Here is a 19,711-nt window from a genome sequence, read left to right on the forward strand (position 1 = left end):
AAAAATACTAGACTATATGGGGTGCACTTGGTGGTAAAATGCTTGTGTAAAATGTGCAAACCCTGGATTTGATCCTTGGCACTTCAGAATAATATTAAAAATACAATAAATTAAAAAACACTAAAAACAATATGCTGGAGAATAGGGATGCTTTCTGTACCTACACCACTGTATATGATAATTGCTAAGTGCTATGGAGAAAAATAGACCGGAGTAAGGTGAATTTGCTCATCTGATTTATTGAGCAGTGCAGAGTTCTGGGAACACAACAGAGACTTTATCCTTGTAGTTGTCAAGAAATTCTTCCCAAAGGTATATCCCTTATCTCTTGCATGGGAACAGAGGAAAGGTGTTGTGTAGTGGGAACACTAGGAGCAAAAAGACTTGGTTGGCACCTGTGAGAAAGAACACAATGGTTTGCAGAGTTGGAGAGGAGGAAGTAGGGGCATTAGAAGATGAGGCTTGGGGACAGATCAACAATGGTCTTGTAAACTAGATTAATATGTTTAGCATTTAAGATTCAAGAGAAGGGGCATGGTGGCTTAGGCCTGTAATTACAGTATTGGGAGGTAGAAACAGGATACCTGAAGGTCACTGGCTAATAGGTGAGTTGCAGGTTTAGTAAGAGGTAATTCCTCTAAAAGGTAAAGTGTGTGTGGGAAGGAAAGGAGAGATAAATAATACTAAGGGTGTTTGAAAAAGCCATATGGAAATATACTATTTTTATAAGCTTACTTTATACATATATGTGTGTGTGATGTGTACATATACATACATACTTTTACATATTGTAATGGAGGTAGGCAACAGGGAATGATGATGCCCCCTTCCCTAAGAGCCACAGACTAACAAAGCCCCCCAAGTGCCAGGCAAGAGAGACTTTCCTTCCAGATTTTCATTGGGGGAGGTCCAAGAGAATCCCCAAAATGTAGGCTATTGCCAATGCCCTTCGGGAACTTGCAAGTAAGACCCTATTGCTAAAGATACTTTGGACACAGGACTTGGAGGAACTGAGTTAAAACTGACCTAGAGCAGCGGTTCTCAACCTTCCTAATGCTGTGACCCTTTAATACAGTTCCTCATGTTGTGGTGACCCCCAACCATAAAATGATTTTTGTTGTTACTTCGTAACTGTAATTTTGCTACTGTTATTAATAGTAATGTAAATAGGCAAATTATCTGATATCAGACCCCTGTGAAAGGGTCATTCAACCCCCAGAGGAGTCGCAACCCCTCCCATAAGTTGAGAAACACTGACCTAGACATTTTCTCCCTGAGGACTAGCTCCCACAGTGTCTGAAGGTGCTGTGCAAACTAATAAGGAAGAAAAATAATGAATAGTCCTACCAGCTAAAAAACCTAGGAACCATAATGACCAACCTAGCAAGAAGTGCTACAATAGTGGCACTTTTATCTTGGGAGTAACTAAACTAATAGTTGTCTAATTAATTGGGCTTAAGGCCTACTACATGGGAGAGAATACATGCCTGGTACTGTAAACCTAGCCAGCTACCTCTGGCCAGAAATGTCACAGACTGTAGAAGGTAACCTACTACTGCTATTTTCTGGAGAGTCTCAATAGTTTCTAACTCTATTCTATATATTTATTCTTTTTTTTAAATATTTATTTATTATGTATACAATATTCTGTCAGTGTGTATGCCTGCAGACCAGAAGACCCCATTACAGATGGTTGTGAGCCACCATGTGGTTGCTGGGAATTGAACTCAGGACCTTTGGAAGAGCAGGCAATGCTCTTAACCTCTGAGCCATCTCTCTAGCCCAAGATAGTATCTTCTAGACATGATGGGGAAGCTGCATCCATGAAATCCCAAATGGTTGCCTAAACAAGACCTGCATAATGATAATACAAGTTGAAATGGCAATGTGAATAGGGGCATGGAATTTCACAAGTCCTCACCCCTAGATGAAGAGCTACAGACAATCAGTGACCACCAAGAGAGGAAGAATCAGTTTTCATCTGAGACATGCCTCTTGACAGGTTATCCAATCCCAAATGGTCAGCCTTATGAGTGATACTAAATGATAGATAGATACATAGATAGATAGATAGATACATAGATACATACATAGATAGATACATACATAGATACATACATACATAGATAGATACATACATACATAGATACATAGATAGATAGATACATAGATAGATAGATAGATAGATAGATAGATAGATAGATAGATAGATAGATAGATAGATAGATAGATAGATAGGAGTTGGAGGGGGAGAGTGGTGGAAATGATATAAGTTCTCATGTATGAAATTCTTTAAAAAATGAAACAATAAGGTGGGGCTTATGAGACGGCTCAGCTGTGCAAACCTAACAAACTGAGTTTGAACCTTGGAATCCATATAATGTTAAAGGAGAGAACCAGTTCTACAAAATTGTCCACTGACTTCACATGTGACACACACTAATAATAATAAAACAACAAAGTTTAAAAATAAGGTGGAGAGTGACAGATATCAGCCTCCATACATGCACACACAGGTCTGTACACTTGCAAATATACATGCTCCACCACATACAATCTATGAGCTTTAACACTTTTTCTCTTTTTTGGTTTTTCAATAGGGTTTCTCAGTGTAGCCTTGGAGGTCCTAGAACTCGCTCTCACAGAGATTCGCCTGCCTTTGCCCACCAAGTGCTGGGACTAAAGGCATGCACCACCACCACCTGACTTCTTTTTTATATTTTTATTTATTTGTTTGTTTTTCAAGATAGGGTTTCTCTGTGTAACTGCCTTGGCTGTCCTGGAACTTGATTTGTAAACCAGGCTGGCCTAGAACTCATGGAGACCCACCTGCCTCTGCCTCCCTTGTGCTGGGATTATAAAGGCATGTGTCACCACACCTGGCTAGGATTTTATTTTTTGGAACAGCATCTTACTGTAGGTCCGGCAGGCCTGGGAACACATTTAGATACTGGGGCCAACCTAGAATTTTCAGTAATCCTCCTACACCCCCCCCCCCCGAATGTTGGGATTATAGGCATGAGCCACAATACCCAGTTGTAACAGGATTTTAAACACAGGAATCGTAATAAACACATTTTATTTTATTGCAGTGTTGGGGAGAGAACTCAAGGCCTTATACATGCTAGGCAAGCACTCTGCCAACTGAGTCACACCCCAGCCCAATTGCAGAAACAGTCTGGGTGTGTGGAAAGAACATTTATAGTGGGAAGTGGGGAAGAAAAACCACTGGAAGTTAACTGTCAAGAATTCAAGAAGTAAGCCGGGCAGTGGTGGCGCACGCTTTTAATCCCAGCACTCGGGAGGCAGAGGCAGGTAGATGTCTGAGTTTGAGACCAGCCTGGACTCCAAGAGCTAGTTCTGGGACAAGCTCCAAAGCTACAGAGAAACCCTGTCTCAGAAAACAAAAAAACAAAACAAAACAATAACAAAAGAGAATTCAAGATGTGATGTTAGATAGAGCAGCCAGTCTGTAATGTAGAAGCAGAGAGGAAGGGTCCCATTCTGGACTGATTTTAAACTTCTACATGTTAGATTTGCTGAGAGATCAAACAGATTTGAGGTATGAAAACTAAAGCCACTGCTGACCCATTAAGTTTGTGGCCTGTGTAACTGGAAGGATGGACTTGTAGGAAATACTCTACTAGGACTGGGCATGGATGGGGCAAGACGAAGAGTTTGGTTTTGCCTGTAATACATTTAAGATGCCTTAAGACACTCAAGATGTTGCTCTAGAGAAGAGTTGAGACCAGGCATGGTGGTTTGCACCTGTATTACCAAGACTCTAGAGGGTGTGATGGGAGGATTGCTGGGGAGTCTGAGATCAGCCATACCACTGAGTTCCAGTCTGAGCTACTGGAGACTCAAAACCAGCCAGGTGAATACATGCAATTTCTTGGGAGGTGGAGACAGGAGAATCAGGAATTCAAGGCCGTTCTTGGTGATACAGAGAGTTCTAGGCTATCCTGAGTTACATGAAATCCAGTTTCAAAAATACAGAAAAGCTAGGAGGTGATGGCACACACCTTTAACCCCAGCACTCAGGAGGTAGAGGTGAGTTCGAGGCCAGCCTGGTATTTTACAAAGTGAGTTCCAGGATAGCCAGGACTGTTACAGAGAAACCCTGACTGGAAAAAACAAAAAGAAACTATTTAAAAAAAAAAAGAAAGAAAAGAAAAACGAGAAGATTTGAAGACTAAGTATGAAATTCAGGGTGAAGTCTACACCGGAGATGTGAATTTGAAGACCAGAACACGTGGCAACTGAAGCTCTGAATGTGACTGAGTTTCTAATTGTCTTCACTTTTACCAGTGGGATACATTAAGGATATAATGTATGTTGCATATACAGCCATACTGCATATACAGTAACTGATGCATGATTTGGACTTTAAAAAAGGAAGGAGGGACAGAAGGGTGTTACAGTTAGAAGGGACAACTCAAGAAAAACTGTGGAACTGGGAAAGTAAGCAAAAGTCGTTGTCTTCCTATGTTGCTCAGGTTAGCCTCAGACTTTTGGGTTCAGCTAATTCTTGCTTCATCCCAACTTTCCATCCTTTGCCCAAGTAGCCTATACATTTGACTAAAACTGTCCAAAATGGAGTCCTAAGGGTAACAGTGTATCTCAGTGGTAAGAACACTTGGATACTATATGTGAGGTCCTGGGTTCAATCTCAAACATGGACACAAAACAACAGACTCCTGGGGTTCAGAAAGTTGTGGCATTTACTTCTGCCTCCAAGGTCTGATATGTGTCAAACCCTGTTCTAGGCAATGGTGACACAGTAAAAAGCAGGACAGACAAAAGTCCCTTCTGTCATGGTTTTTGTTCCAATTCAGACAACAAGTAATAGAACAAATATGGAAAAATAAAATTTTCTATGACAGGATGTATTGTGGAAAGTAGCACAAGGGCATACAGGGAACATGGTAAGGGAGGGTTGAAAATTTTCCATGGGGTAGCCAGGGCAGACCCCACTATGGTGGTGGTGCTAGAATGCTCAGATGGCATGTCTCTTTCAGTCTTCCTTTGGTGTTCCTGATCTTGATGCTTTTAAAGATTACAGGCCTTTTTGTGGCTCACCCATTTGGGTTTATCACCTGACACAGGCTGAGGCTCTGTCTTGGGTAGTGACTCAACCAGGTGATTCTGTGCCTTTCTCATCCCGTCTTTTTGGAAACAGAACTTTTTAAAAAAGATTTATTGTATATGGTGTTCTGTCTGCATGTATACTTGCAGGCCAGAAGAGGGCACCAGATCTCATTATAGATGGCGGAGAGCCACTATGTAGTTGCGGGGAATTGAACTCAGACCCTCAGGAAGAGCAGTCTGTGCTCTTAACTGCTGAGCCGTCTCTCCAGCCTGGGAAACAGAATTTTAATACACCTTATTCTAATATAGATGGTACCTGTCAGGTTTCTCTACCATAAAGTTACTATTTTTCCTCAGTATTAAGTACATTTATGGGGGCTGAAGAGATAGCTCTGTAGTTAAGAGCACTGGCTACCCTGGAGGAGAACTGAGGCTTGGTTGGAGGCTCACTGCATTTAGTGACCCATATTCAAGAGTTCATGCAGATTCAACCATGACAGAAAATATTCAGGAGAGTATCAAGGAGAGCCCTGGGTTGTCCCCAGCACCAGTAAACAAAAAGTTAGGGGAGAAATTATTTTTTTCTACACTTTTCATAATATTGCATATAATATATATATATATAGTATATATGTGTGTGTGTATTGTACCAGATACTACACATCATCCATAGATGATTTAAGTGTATACAGGTTCTATACAAATATTCTACCATTTTTGTGTAAGGAACTTGAGCTGGGCATGGTGCCACATGTCCACAATCTCAGCACTTTGGGAGGTAGGAGGAGGATCAGTTCAAACCCAGCTTGTTTACATATCCAATTTGAAGCCAGCCTGGTTTTGAGACCTGTCTCAAAACATAATCAAACTTCAGGTGGAAATCCTGGTGTTTTGGCTCAGGTGGTGGTAGAGATATGGTAAAGAGCAATAGTTATCCCTGAACCAATTTCCTGCAGGTGACATTGTACTTCCACCTTCTTCCTTTTGTTTTGGTGTTTTTTTCCTAACTTCTTGTATAATCTATATATGACGAATGCCATCCCTGCCTCAATCCTGTTCTACCTACTGCCGTCACCAAAGTGCTTCCATTTCCAAGTTCCATATTAATGGAATCATTTAATATGTACCTTTGTGTGACTTTTCACCTACTTGTGTTTGTGAGGTTCGTTTGTTGATACTTCTATTAGCATTTTCTTCCTTTTTGCTCTATTTCATTCTGCAAATACATCAAGCTTATTTGTTTTGTTAGATTTTTGGACTATTCTCAGTTTGGGATTATTACAAATACAGCTGGAACGAATATGCATACAAGCCTTTTCATTTATGTTGGCTAGATACCTGGGCATGGAACTGCTAGGTGACAAGGCACATGCATGTTTAACTTCCTATGAAGCCAGTTTGCCAGACCATTTTACTCTACAGTCGCCAAGGTGTGTGGGTTCCCTGGGGATTGTGGAATTGGTGCTCTATGGTAGGAAGGAAACACCTGTGTCAAGTTAGGCCTGCATTCCTAGTCTCGTTTTGCAGCTCAGCTGACTAGGGTTTAAAAGGCAAACCCAGTTTTATGCTCCACTCCACTGTGAGCCTTTGCCAATACCATAAGCATAACCTGGGAGTCATGGCTGTAGACCATAGAGAGCGAGGTACTGTATTTACACATGTGGATGAAGGGTGAACTTGACTGATGCTCATCATGACATCCTTGGGCTGGAGTCTTACAGGCCAAGCTTCCTGTATCCCTTTGGGGTCATCAACATGTTGACAAACAGGGTTTTAAGCACCTGTTGTGTTCTACATATAGATGCCTGAGAACACTGTCCCCTACCCATGAGTGGCAAATCAGAGTTTAGCCTAGGGACATACATAGGCTAAGATTAGCATATGAGGGTTAAGTGAGGACAGGGGATGGGGGATTCCCAATCTAGGTTCTGACCCACAAACTTCAGTCTCTGACGAGAATTTTACTGGTTGGGACGGTGGCTAGAAACCCATGTATTTATAGTCATCAGTGCCATCCAGCTTAGCCTAGTAGCTATTTATACATTCACAAAACATGCTAGGGCATGAGAAAGTAGAGATGAAAGATACAGGCTTTTTAGATTTTATTACAAAAGGAACATGATTTGAACCCAATTTCCCAGCAAAAGTCACCCACTCCAAGTCTAACTTGGTGAGAGCTTCTCTGGTTGGGGAGCAGGCTGGTAGGCAGAAGAACCTCCCTAAGACCACTCCATATCTCATCTTTTCTGTCCCTGGATGGACACCCCATGTCTGTAGAAACTGCTTTCAAAGTTGTTCACTGGGCCTCATTGAAGCGGGTCACCATTGTCTTGTGCAGTGTCTCCTTGTAGGATTCTGTTGAGGTGACCCCATAGGAACTGCCCCGGGCACCCAGGCCAGAACCTCGAACCCGTGTTTGGGCCTGTGTAAGAGAGGCAGGTTTTGTCAGGCTCGTAGAGGTACACTGGAATGTTGAGAACAAGAATGTCTCATGCGCTCACCTCAATGGGCGTCACAATGCCCTGTTTCTTGCGACCTAGACCACTGCCTTCTTTCCAGCCCATGGCCTGGAGCATACGACTGCCAATGTTGTCACTGCCTAATCCATCCCGAGTGGGCTGTTCAAAGTCTCTGCAGGTGACAGTGTACAGTGTGAGTGGTGTGCCAGCGCCAGACCCCCTCACCTGGTACCTGACCCTACACTCACACAGAGGCTGTAGATATACCACCATATTTCCTCCTTTTGGGTTCTGGTGGCTCGGGGATACCATACTTCTCTCTGCGCTCAGCTGCACGGTCTCGGTACTTCATTTGCTACAAATTAGCACACGCGAGGATGTTGAAATTGGCTGTTATTTTCAGCAAACATAGGCATGGATGGGGCTGAGAGGGAGGAGGATTACAGGCCTCTCTGTATGGCCTGGTCATAGATCTTGAAGGTCAGGACATGATGGGATGGGAACTGGGAAGAAGTCTCACTGCAATAGGACAACACATGGCTGTCAGGCTGTACCTGGCTAAGGAACTTTTTAAGTCCCACTGCCTGGAATGACAGGGACTTGGAAGGGACAGATGGAATGGAGCCGAGGAGTGGGTCACACCTCACCTCCATGTCATTCTTTTCTAGTGCTTCCAATTCGTTTTCTGACAAGTGGGCTCTCCGGTGAATCTCAAGGTTTTGCTGTAAAGGGGGACAGGAGAGAGTAAAGCAACTGGGCTGGAATGAGCTAGACACAGGATACCCTGGCCAACTCTCTGATCAATTAATTACCTTGTGGAGCCCAGAGAGCTGCTGGTGCCGGATGAGTGCCTCCTTGCTGGGAAACTGGCGGCGGCAGAGCAGACAAGCTAGCTTCTGCCAATCTGTGAGCTTTTCTTCCCGCTCAGGACCCCCTCGCTCCTGCTCCTCCTCACTGTCACTCTCCCCGCTGTAGGCTGCCACCAGTCCTCGAGGTGGGCTCTGTAGAGGGTAAGGGCAGATAGTTAGCCCTGCTGAGATCAGAGACCCCTGCCCGTTTTTGCTCCAACAACTCACTGGGCGGTCATCACTGGCCAACTTTGGGAGATCCATGCTGGTGTGCTGTCTTTCAGCTAGCGCTCCCTGAGGTAGAGAACAGAGAAATTCAGGGCTCCACAGAGGACCCTAAGGAGTAATGAGATTGTTGGTGGGGTACAGATGGACAGTTACAACACACCTTCTTCTCGAGGATGGCATAGCCTGCATCTGCAGTGGCCGATTCCCGCCTTTCATCATCTCGTAGGGCACTAATAGGCTGGAAGCTGTTTTTGAAGTTTTCTTTTTGCTTGTTGAGACTGCGGGCCCACCGCTCCATGTCCTTGGCAATCTGGGGGTTGGGTGGGGGTGGAGGTTAAAGTTCCCAGGATTCCTCAAACTTGAGGTTCCATTTTCTCACCCATGACCCTTGCAACAGTAGCCCTTCCAGCCCCATAGCCATAAATCTGGTACCTTTCTTATCTGAACCACTGTAAAAGACTGTGTATACCTGGTTTCTGGGCTATAGCTCTTGGGCCTTATCCTTACAGAACATTCCTTTACAAATGATAAACCACGCCCAAATACCGCCACCTCCTCCAAATCATCTTAAAATAAACTCATGCCAAGAAACCCTCCCCTCTACTGGCCCCATTTCCAAATATTCCCCTGCCTCCAACCCACTCCATGTGTTTTGCAAAGGCAAAGGAGGCAGCAGAAGTAGTGTGGGCAAGGAAGTGAGATACAACTGGGAGGGAGAGCAAGCAGAAAGTTAGGAGGGCAGTGGGGCAGTGGTGGTGGTAGTACAAGATTCTACTTTCTGTATTGGCTAGGGATTCTTTTCAAGCCCCTTTCTGGTTACAACCCCAACTACTTCTTTCTTTTTTGAGACAGTTTTTTTTTCTCTGAGTAGCCCTGGCTGTCCTGGAACTCACTCTGTAGACCAGGCTGGTCTTGGAGATCTATAGGCCTGTCTCCCAAGTGCTGGGATTAAAGGCCACCACTGCCTGGCTATAACCCCAACTTCTGTTTGGCATTTGTATTCCTATTTTTCATTTTTACTTTCTAAAGCAGAGAGCTACATACTTGTGTACGGGGAGGTGTGGTACTAGGCCTTGCTACAAGCACTCTTCCACTGAGCCACAACTCTAGCCTTGTATCTAATTTTAATTTATGTGTGATGTGCTGGTTGGTTTTTGTCAGCATGATACAAACCTAGACATATCTGGGAAGAGGGATTCTCAATTAAGAAACTGTTTTCAACAGATTGGCCTATTGGTAAGTCTGTGGGCCATTTTCTTAATTACTGATCAACATGGTAAGACTCAGCTCACTGTGGGTAGTACCACCCCCTAAGCAGGTGGTCCTGAATTGTATAAGAAAGCAGACTGAGCAAGCCATGGAGAACAAGCCAGTAAGCAGCGCTCCTCGATGATCTCCACATCAGCTTCTGCCTCCAGGTTCCTTCCTTGACTTCCCTTCATGATAAAAACCCTTTCGGTCAGTGTTTATCATAGCAACAGAAACCTAAGACATGTGGCATGGTGTCACATTTAATGTTCTGTGTTTTTCCTAGGGCATGAGGCATTTTTGTAATTCCTTAGGTTGCTGAAGGAATATTTATTTATTTTAAAAATTTATTTATTATGTATACATATTCTGTCTGCGTGTATGTCTGCAGGCCAGAAGAGGGCACCAGACCTCATTACAGATGGTTGTGAGCCACCATGTGGTTGCTGGGAATTGAACTCAGGACCTTTGGAAGAGCAGGCAATGCTCTTAACCACTGAGCCATCTCTCCAGCCCTGAAGGAATATTTATTGCTTGTTTCCAAGTGCGGTGCTTCCATGTCTCCACAGATACGCCGAGGCTCCCTCTAACTGCTCTCTACTAGAAAACCCTGCAATATTTCTTTTCTTAATCAACTTTTTATGGGCCTATGAGAACTTATCTGGGGTCAATAGACATCCACCAGCAGCATGAAGGTTCCCTTCCTGGGACAGAGAAAAACTGCCAGAGCTCACCCAGATGGCACAAGTCACTTCATGGTGGTAGGTGGTCCTGCTATAGTACAGAGATCTGGCTCAAGAGTCCTGTCTGTCTGAAGCAGTTACTACCTTTGTCCGTGACCATCCACTATTCTACTTTCCCAAGGCAGGAGAGGGCAGGAGGTGACAGAACATAAGACTCCAAACAGCCTGGCTGCTGGTTCACCTGTTGGGCTGTCTTTGTCTTATGCTTCTCTTTCTTCTCTTTGCCCTCCTTTGATGATGCCCCCGTTTCCTTATGTCCATCGGCAGACTGCTCCAAGGCAGGTATGTAGGTTCTCCGCTCCCCATCCCAGTATAGGTACTGTTGGCTCTGAGCATTGTAGTAATACTGAGGAAAAGAATGGGGAGAGGGGACATGAGGAAGGACCTCTAGGGCTAGCTGCCACACAACCACAGTCGTTTTCCCTAGGCCACCCGCTTGTCACCTACCTGAGAGTTGGGGTCATAGTATAGTCCAGTCTGGGGGTCATAGTAGTAGCCAGATGTCTCATCATATTGGTAAGTAGAGACATCAGGAACAGCTGTAGTGAGGAAAGGCAAGGTTGTTGAATTCCTGCCTGCTTAGAGAAGAAGTCCACACCCTTACTCACAGGCTATGGCTACTCACGGTACTGGCTGTAGGATTCTGGGGCAGTGGGACTGGTGGCTGGTGGTAAGGCAGAACTGGGATGAGTAGGGCTCTGGAGCTCAGACTTGAGCACAGCAGGTGACATGATGGTATATGACTGCTCATGGGTTACACAAGGGAACTGGACTTAGTGTCTGTTAATACACCCCTACCCACTCAGGATGCACCCTGCCAACCCACCAGCCTCCCCAGAGTAGCAATGTCATCCTCACCTGGCTGTTGGAAGTTGTGCCCTGGCCACTGCTTCCCTCAGCTGACTGCTGATAGAGCCCAGGGGCAGTACCAGGCTGGGCTCGGGAGAAAGCTTGCAGTGAGACAGAGTCTGCCCCAGCCTCAAGGGAGGCCTCAGGACCTGAAAGGAAAACCAAAGAGAATGTCCATGAATGTCAGACCATAAGACAATAGGCTTCTAGGCCCCACAATTACGCTCAGCAAGAGAGGTTGAGGCTCACCGGCTCCAGCTGGGTCCCCTTTGGTCCCAGTCATGCCTTGGCCCTTGGTGTTCTTAAGGTAGCCATGGGCATAGAGGGAATCTGTGCCCTGGCTGCTGCCATAGCCCTCATCCTGTTGATAGTAGCTGTAGTCAACTGGTGGCTCCTCGGGGGCAGCCCAGGCACTTTCTCCACCTTGGGAAGCCTGAGAGAAAGCATTAGAACAGGAGGGGACATAAGGAATCTGCTAGAAGCATCTGTCCACCATGTGGAGCTAGCATTTCTACTTGACAGAAAAGCATGCAGTCTTAAGGTAAGTAAAAAGCAAGGGGTCCTGACCACAAGATAACAGCAGAGGAAAAACACTAGAAAAAGGATAAATGCCCAAATCTACCCTCCCACCCTGAGCTGACACTGATGTGTTAGGCCTCAGACAAATAAGACATCTTTTTTTTTCCCTTCCTCTTCCTGCTCTTCCCCTTACAACAACCTGGCCTGGAATGTGTAGCAATCCTCTTGTCTTTGCCTTCACTCCCCATATCAGTGCTAGGATTACACGTATGTATCGTATCTTGCTATGCTCCAAGTCTTTATTCTCTTCTACCAAGTTTTTCACTTCCCTTTCTTTCCTTTTTGTTTTTGTGCTCTATGCTGTTGTGTAGAACTATATAGTCAAAGTATGGCCTTCAACATCTGATCCTCTTGCCTCCACCTCCAATTTTTTTGATATTAAGTTTCTTTTTATTCATGTCATATATATGTACATAAACAATGCATCTCTCTCTCTCTCTCTCACACACACTCACACACACTCACACACACTCACACACACACACACACACACACACACACACACACACACACACACACAAATACACGACACATGATACCAATTCAGGACAATTAAAAAAGTTCTACCCAACAGCATAGAGCACCAATCCAAAGAGTGTTGTCAAGAAAAGTACAGGAGGTAGAGATGGAGGGAAAGTTCAGCAGATAAGAGCACTTGTTGCTCATGACCCAGGTTCAGTTCCCAGCACCCATATAGTGGTTCATAGTCATTCAAAATTCTAGGTCCAGGGGATCAAGACACCTCTGCAGGTACTGGGCACACATGGTACACATACATAGGTACAGGCAAAACATTTATACACATAAAAATAACATTAACACCTTAAAAAAGAAAAAAAGCCCAAAAAGTGACTGGGAAGGATGGAGTGGGAAAGGATTACTGTCTACAGAAGCAGGAGCAAAGTTGAAGGCCTACAATACCTGTTATAAAAGGGCAGAACATTTAGATAAAAAGCCAATTTTGCTTTTTGCAGAAAGAAGACAGAAGAGTTATGAAAGTCAGGTGCCAGGGAGATGGGGCAGAGGAGGCTAAGTACCTGTGAGATTGCCCACTGGGCAGCAGCAATGGCAGTACTGGCCACAGAGGCAGCATTGATGCGACTGCCTTCATTGGAAGCCATATCCCTGGGGAGAGGATAGTAGAAACTGGAAATGAACTGGGGAGCCCCAAGGTGGTGGTGGGCAGCAAAGCTGTAAGGGGGCTTAGGTGGGGCTCTGACCTCTTAGAACCCTTGGCAAACTCCACGTTGATGGTCTTGCCATCGATGGTGAGCGGAGGGTGCAGGGCCTGCAGGATCTGCAGAAGCTGGGCTGCCTCCTATGGGTGGAGCGAAGGGTCAGGCCCGGGGAGGCCCCCCGGCTCCATTGCCCCATTTCTAGATTGGGACCGCGTTGTGGGTGGGGTAAAGGACCCTCCTCCCTACCCTGGGGGCCGGGACCATAGCTGCCCGGCCCCCCCCTGTGCCGCCCTCACCACGATGGTGGAGAGCTGGATGAAAGCGAAGCCTCGGTTCAGCTGGGTCTGCTTGTCCTTTATAACACGCACATTGGAGGATGACAGCACTGCATACGGTGCTAGGGCACCCAGAATGGAGTCCATGGTGCTGTGTGGGTTCAGGTTGCGCAAAATAATGGCTGTGGGAAAGGGCCCAGTGTTAGGCCGCACCTCTCATGGTCTGCTCAGGGACCCAAGTTGCTTCTATGGTCAGTACCTTCTGCTTCCTCTTCCTCTTAAATAAACTCTGCTTGTCAGTCCAAGTGCCTGCTCTGTCTCTCATCCACCAGGAACCCTCTCATACACACCCCCAAATTAAGTTTGTGAACAGCCCCTCCCTTGCTCTCTCTAGGTCATGTGTTTTTCCCCATACCAGGTAGAAACACCCTCCCCCCCTCATAAGGACCAAGTTTTGTTCATTACCATATCTCTGGCTTCTGAGGTCCCAAACCAGATGCCCTAGGGCATAGAGGAAGGAGGAAAGAACAACCGACTCACTGTCATTGGCGTTCTCGGAGCTTGGCTCGGAGCCCTGGGACAGGGCTTGGGAAGTCAGTACTCCCTGGGCCTGGTAGGGCTGCGGCAGTGGGAGTAGGCCCTGGCTTAGCTCCCGCCCACCCAGCGGCAGTGCCTGCTGATCCAACCGGGTGCCAAGGGGCAGCTTCTGCTCTGCCTCTGTCAGGGATGGTGGGAAATATGCTGGTGACAAAGGTGGAAGCTCCATACTCCCCACCTCTCCACACTGGCCCTTCACCTCTTTCCAGTCCCAGTTAGTACGGCTCACCTGATTTGGGCACACCACATTTGAAGCACTTCTCACGGCGTTTGAAGTTCTGGACACCACACTGTGAGGCACAGGCCAGGTGGTCAGGGCTTTCCATGATATTCTCCAAATATGGACCCACAGAACAACATAATAATCCCCAGGAAGGGAGCTTTTGGGGTCAGGGGTGGCAGGAGTCTTCTGGAACTTCAATCTTGGGAATCTTCTCCGACAACTGGTTCCAGCACCAGCCCTCTTACTTCAGCAATCAGCAACTCTCGCTGTTACAGCAGTTGCTTCTCTCCCCATCTTGCTGAGAGACTGTCAGCTCTCAGGATTGTATCCCATGATCCCTTTTCCTGAGACTTGCTTATCTGACAGAAATTGTCATTTTTCCTACTGGACGCCTTTGGTCAGATCCTTCCCATTCCTTCTTGCTAGAACTAGGTTGAATAAAGCTAGTTTTGATTTTTTTTCCCCCTTGGATAGTCCAGCTACCAAAGACCTTGTCCAGCTTCCATCACATTCTATCCCTATTCCAGTCAGGTATTAAGCAGTGCACCTGTGTCAAGCCCTATACCATGTGATCAGAACAGGCTGCTTAGACTGTGCTAACTCAGGTTAGGGTCAGAGAATGGGCTGAGAGGGACACTGTGTTCACTGGGCTGGGCTACACAGAAGCAAGAAGGTGACATCTGGAAAGCCCAGAGATTTTGCTGGGAAGGGATCTTTAGTGGAGGGACTAAGAGACTTTGCACAGTTAGTGAAAGGGAACATGCAAAGACACAAAAGCCAAGGCTGGCAAGGGAAGAAGATGGCAGTTAAAGGAGGGCCTCATGCTAAAAGTAGATGTTATTAGAGTTTTAGCAGAGAAGGGAGAGCATGGTCAGAGCTGGGTTTCTACTGCAACATTCTAAGGGAGGGTGGAGAAAAGGGTGAGACGAATGTGGGAACTGGAATCGGCATGAATATGAGAGAATGGCAAAGAAGGGAAAGTAGCTATTCTGAGATGGAAATGAGAGGGTCTGGTAACCAAAAGGCATGTAGGACACAAAGGACAGGAAGAAGACAAAGAAAACACTGGTTTCAAGGAAAATATGAAAACAAGATAAGTACCACTCATCACTTTGTTCCTCTCTTTCTAGAGAGGTTGAGCATCTCCCCTATATAAAGATGACAGGTACCACTCTCCCAGTAACCAGACTGCTTCTCAGGGAGATGACAGGGTCCTCCACTAGCTTTCTCTCTCAGCCTTCCTATTAGATTTCAGGACTACAAGACAGCCCTGGCAGATGAGGCTGTAGAATCACAAAGCTGGCCTCAGGGCAGACCTAAAGGCACTTAGAGAACAAGAGGTGGCCCCATAAGCTAAAGGCTCATGCATGGTTGCACCTTTCTGAGCCTCCGCTTCCTCTTAGGGAATATGATGATACTCACACAACTTACAGGGTGGACCTTTAAGGTTGAGTTACCCTCAGAACACTCTGTGCTTCTTTTCAAAGGTAACAATAGCTACTTAAGAGTTGAATGTAGGCCAGAAGTCTTTATCTATGTTGCTCTCCATTAACACTTTCATTCTCTCAACAACTTAATTAGTGCTCGTTCTCATCTCTTAAAGCTGAAGAAAAGTGATGGATAGAATAACCAACCACCTTGACTACTCTATCAAGGCAGACCGGAGACAGTCTGTAAGCAGCTTGTTTTACACACTGTAGTAGGCTTATGTTGTCACTGATTAGTCACTTATGCTATTATTTCTTTTAAGTCTACTGGGCCTCTAGGCCAGGCTATGTTTGATGAGGGTAGAGCCTTGCTGGCTGGGGCTGGACAGCCTGTTCCCAAGATCACATTTCCTCTCACAGGCTCTGAGTGAGTGAGCTGCTGCTGCTCCTGCTGGGGCAGTGCTCCCCACAGCACCAGCTGGCCACCCATCCCTGTACCTTATTACACAGCCAGTCCTCATTGATCTTGGCCTTGGGGTCGCTGTAATGCATGGATACTTTCTGGCCCAGGATGTTGAGGGAATGCTGTGGGAAAAAGCAGAGTACAGTGAGGCCTAGGTAGCAGTGCTCCACACACCGTTTCAGCAAAGGAGAAGAGAGTGAGCGAGCCCTTCAGCTGGATGGATGAGGGACAGGGAATGGAGTTTGGAGAACTGATGGAGGGAAGAAGGAACGGAGGGAGGGAGGGAAGGAAAGCACCACAGCTCTCAGGGTACAGCTGCTTACTGTTTAGGCCCACATACACCCACACACACCCACACACATACACACAAACCATCAGGCACATAGTGCTTGGTTGACCAACGACTGCCGAGTTGGGAGTGCTCCCCCAGCTTGGTCCTGAGAGTGCCAGGCCACACCCAGGGCTAGCACTATACAGGCTATTCTGGGAATGAGGGGAGATGGGCAGGGAAGAGAGAGGAGGGGAGAGAAAAAGAGAAAGAGCGCACGAGCGCTAGTGCTGGAGAAGGGGAAAAAGAAAGCCAATTTAACAGACGGAGGTTTCCCGCCATGAGGCCACTTTCTCAAGGTTGGCCGGGTCCTGGGCCCACCGCACTAGCCTATTGACCCGGCCCACAGAGCCGGCCACAGGGTTGCCTCTGCCAGGACCCTCCACTTCACCACAGCTGCCCGTTCCTCCCGACACTTCTCTCTAGTGCTCTCGACACCAGTGATAGGATAGGGCTGGGTAGCCAGGTTAGACCCTTGAGTCTTGGAAGGTCCCAACGCAGTTGAGTTGGGATCTAGTGCCAGGCTAGGGGAGCCAGCTCCCTCCGTTGCTGACAGAGCACAGTTCCTTATTGAGAAGGTAGAGGTGGGGGCCTCCTGTGAGTGGGGAGGGTGCTGTGAATGGGAGGGACCAATGAATTGAGCCCAGGGCGTCAATAAAACTATCACACTTGACTGGAACTTTCAACCAAAAAGCAGTGTTGGCCCTCTGCACGGAACTCAGAGGGCCAAATTCACATGCAGGAGAGAGCTAGCAAAAACAAGTCTTGCTAGTTTGTGTGCCAACATCTATGCTCCCCAGTGGCAGGATTTCAGTGGTCCTGAGAGCACAACCAAGTTCTGGCTCTGCTGACTCAGGAGCAGAAGGTTCCTGCTGGGGTGTGGGAAGCTAGGGGAAGGAACTTACCCTGGCAGCTCTTTCTTTGAGAGCTCAGCCAGGAGAGGTGAGGGAGAGCTAGAACCTGGCAGTAGGAAGGGGCCAAGGGACAGTGTTGAGAGTGGGCCCCAGATGGGAAGCCCAGTGGGTAGTGAGACATGGGAAGAGGAAATAGTGGTGGTCAGGAGGGGAGAGAAAGGGGGTAGGGGTATGGGACACAGGGCCACAGGGCAGGGAACTGTGTCCATAAGATTCAGGCGATGGGGAGCGCTCGATTATAAAGTAGTATTTGTTGGGGGGGGGGGTTCAAGTGCGGCAAAGCAACCTGATTGGCTTCCATCCATCGTGTAGCGTCCTGCAAGTGACTAAACTCGACGAAGGCGAAGCCCCGGCTCTGACCTGGAGACAGCATTCAGATACAGACGCAGTGGGTTAGTCAACAGCTTTGGACACACGACGTTCCCAGGGGCAGAACCCGAGGAGAGAGGACCAGGGGCAGAGAGGGAAAGGGGAAGAGGAGAAAAGAAGAGAAAAAGTGATCAGAGAGAGAGAGAACAGGGAAGAGAGGAGTCAAGGTAGATGGTTGGGAAGGGCAGGAAAGAGGGAAAGGGGAAGGAAAGAAAGTAAGAACAGGAGAGTCAGATCAGGATAGGAGACGTATATCCCAACTGTGCAGTGAGATTTGGGGGGGGGGGGGGGGGGCTCAGGCAGACTTGCCTAGCCAGCCTGGGGTGACAGATGGAGAACTGAGAGGGAAGGGATACAAGGAGAGATGTGTCTCTAGAAGAGGAGGCTGCTTTGACTCCATATAGGCCAAAGCAAATAACTCATGGGCAAGCCTAGAGCAAGGCCAGGAGGATTACTGGAACAGATGTTTAATCAAAAGAGCAAGAGAAGCCAGGCTAAGCTGGTCTGTGAGGCTATTGGGGGTGAGGGTAGTGTTTCAGCCAGCACATAGGAAACCAGGGGGTTGTTAGGGACACAATCTCAACTTAACCTTGGTGTAGGCAAAGGAGAGGATAATCGCTAGGGAGCCACTTCAGGGCCACAGTGGGGAGAGTGTAACCACTGACAGTCAAGATTCTCCTAAATAGGCAGATGGTGGCTGGAGCTGGCCAAGAGGACGTTACAGGTAAGAAAAAGCGCCTAGGAGAAATGTCCACTGAGAGGCCATACCTGGAATGCCTCCTTGGGGAAAGAAACAGATTCTGTCAGTGATCGGTATAGCTAGAGTAAAGCAGAGCAAGACCTACATGTCACTGAGACAGACGCCAGGCCTGGCCAGGGCCTTGGGGCTTACGATTCTGGGAAAGTAACTCCTTTAGAGGTAGCAACGGAAGGAGGCTTGAATGTGGTGGGTCTGGAGGGCATGCTTCATCCAAAAGAATCACCATCAGGATGCATGGGTGGGTAGAATTGTATAGGGGGTACGCAAGGGAGGATGGAGAGAGGGAGGAGGTATAAGGAGAGAGACTGAGATGGAAAGAGAAGCCCAGGCAGAGTGAGGCCCCACTGTGCCTGCCTTGGGGAGCCTGGGCAATGGTCCTGCAGAGACAACTCCACCCACCCTGCTAAAACCTCAGGCCAGCTCCAAGCAGCCTGCAAGAAGGAGAGAGGGAGGGAGGGAGGGAACGGGCGAGGCCAGAAAGTTCTGGCTGCTCCTTAGGATACACGAGCCATCCCCTGCCTCCCCTCTTGGGACATACTGGTGGGTCTATGTGAGACCTACTTTTGGTTAGAGGCTGTTGTCAAAAGTTATGTGAAGGAGACCAAGGGGCAGAGAGGAAGGAAAAGGAAGTATATGTATTAGGAAGGGTCACCACTTCAGATACTCAGAGTCCCAAAGAGGTTTTCCAGAGCCTGGCCCTGGCCTTGCCCCTGGGAATAGTCAGCTCAACCCAGAGCTGTACCCTCTTCAGGACAAGCCCTCCTGTAGAGGCTGTTGGCTGGAGCTGTGAGAGTGGGGGTGGGAGAGAAAAAGAGAGGGCACCCTCCCCAAGCTGCCCATTCCCAGCTGTGGCAGGAAGAGGCATAGGGAGGGGAAGAGGGAGGGAAAGGCAGAGGCAGAAGGGAGTTTTGGAGGCTGAGGTTGGTCAGCAGAAGGGGAGGGCACTGGGAACGAAAATTCACCTGAGGATTTGTTCCGCATCAGCCGAACCTCCCGTGCTTGGACACCATGGGACTGCAGCTGGCCACGGATCTGTTCAGGAAATAAAGAAGTGGGATGGATTTAGTAAAGAAAGCAGCTAAGTATAAGACACGAACACACACACACACACACACGCACACCCCTCCTCTGC

At 47.3% G+C, this 19,711-nt stretch overlaps 1 protein-coding gene across 5 annotated transcripts in view; it reads right to left on the reverse strand.

Moving 5' to 3' along the window:
* Positions 1–7,180: 7,180 nt before the first annotated feature.
* The window catches only part of LOC121443684 (RNA-binding protein 10), a 28,607-nt gene continuing 16,076 nt past the window's right edge, over positions 7,181–19,711 (reverse strand). Inside the window, exons 4-23 of one of the 5 annotated variants that reach the window (XM_041645489.1) lie at positions 19,542–19,611; positions 17,737–17,810; positions 16,244–16,330; positions 14,325–14,385; positions 14,039–14,215; positions 13,523–13,680; positions 13,266–13,363; positions 13,083–13,170; positions 11,716–11,899; positions 11,476–11,615; positions 11,243–11,360; positions 11,065–11,156; positions 10,799–10,963; positions 8,787–8,936; positions 8,627–8,692; positions 8,363–8,551; positions 8,198–8,272; positions 7,799–7,905; positions 7,593–7,722; positions 7,181–7,513 (exon numbers count right to left, since the gene is read on the reverse strand). In XM_041645489.1, the coding sequence (XP_041501423.1) occupies positions 7,388–7,513; positions 7,593–7,722; positions 7,799–7,905; positions 8,198–8,272; positions 8,363–8,551; positions 8,627–8,692; positions 8,787–8,936; positions 10,799–10,963; positions 11,065–11,156; positions 11,243–11,360; positions 11,476–11,615; positions 11,716–11,899; positions 13,083–13,170; positions 13,266–13,363; positions 13,523–13,680; positions 14,039–14,215; positions 14,325–14,385; positions 16,244–16,330; positions 17,737–17,810; positions 19,542–19,611 (2,355 nt within the window). In that variant the 3' untranslated portion in view covers positions 7,181–7,387. Of the gene's footprint in view, positions 7,514–7,592; positions 7,723–7,798; positions 7,906–8,197; positions 8,273–8,362; positions 8,552–8,626; positions 8,693–8,786; positions 8,937–10,798; positions 10,964–11,064; positions 11,157–11,242; positions 11,361–11,475; positions 11,616–11,715; positions 11,900–13,082; positions 13,171–13,265; positions 13,364–13,519; positions 13,681–14,038; positions 14,240–14,324; positions 14,386–16,243; positions 16,331–17,736; positions 17,811–19,541; positions 19,612–19,711 lie in introns of all 5 variants that reach the window. The other 4 variants (XM_041645488.1, XM_041645487.1, XM_041645486.1 and 1 more) reach the window with 4 other exon arrangements.

Source organism: Microtus oregoni, unplaced genomic scaffold, assembly GCF_018167655.1.
Source record: "Microtus oregoni isolate MIOR12 unplaced genomic scaffold, Mior012 000112F_000, whole genome shotgun sequence".
NCBI classification, from domain to species: Eukaryota; Metazoa; Chordata; class Mammalia; order Rodentia; family Cricetidae; genus Microtus; species Microtus oregoni.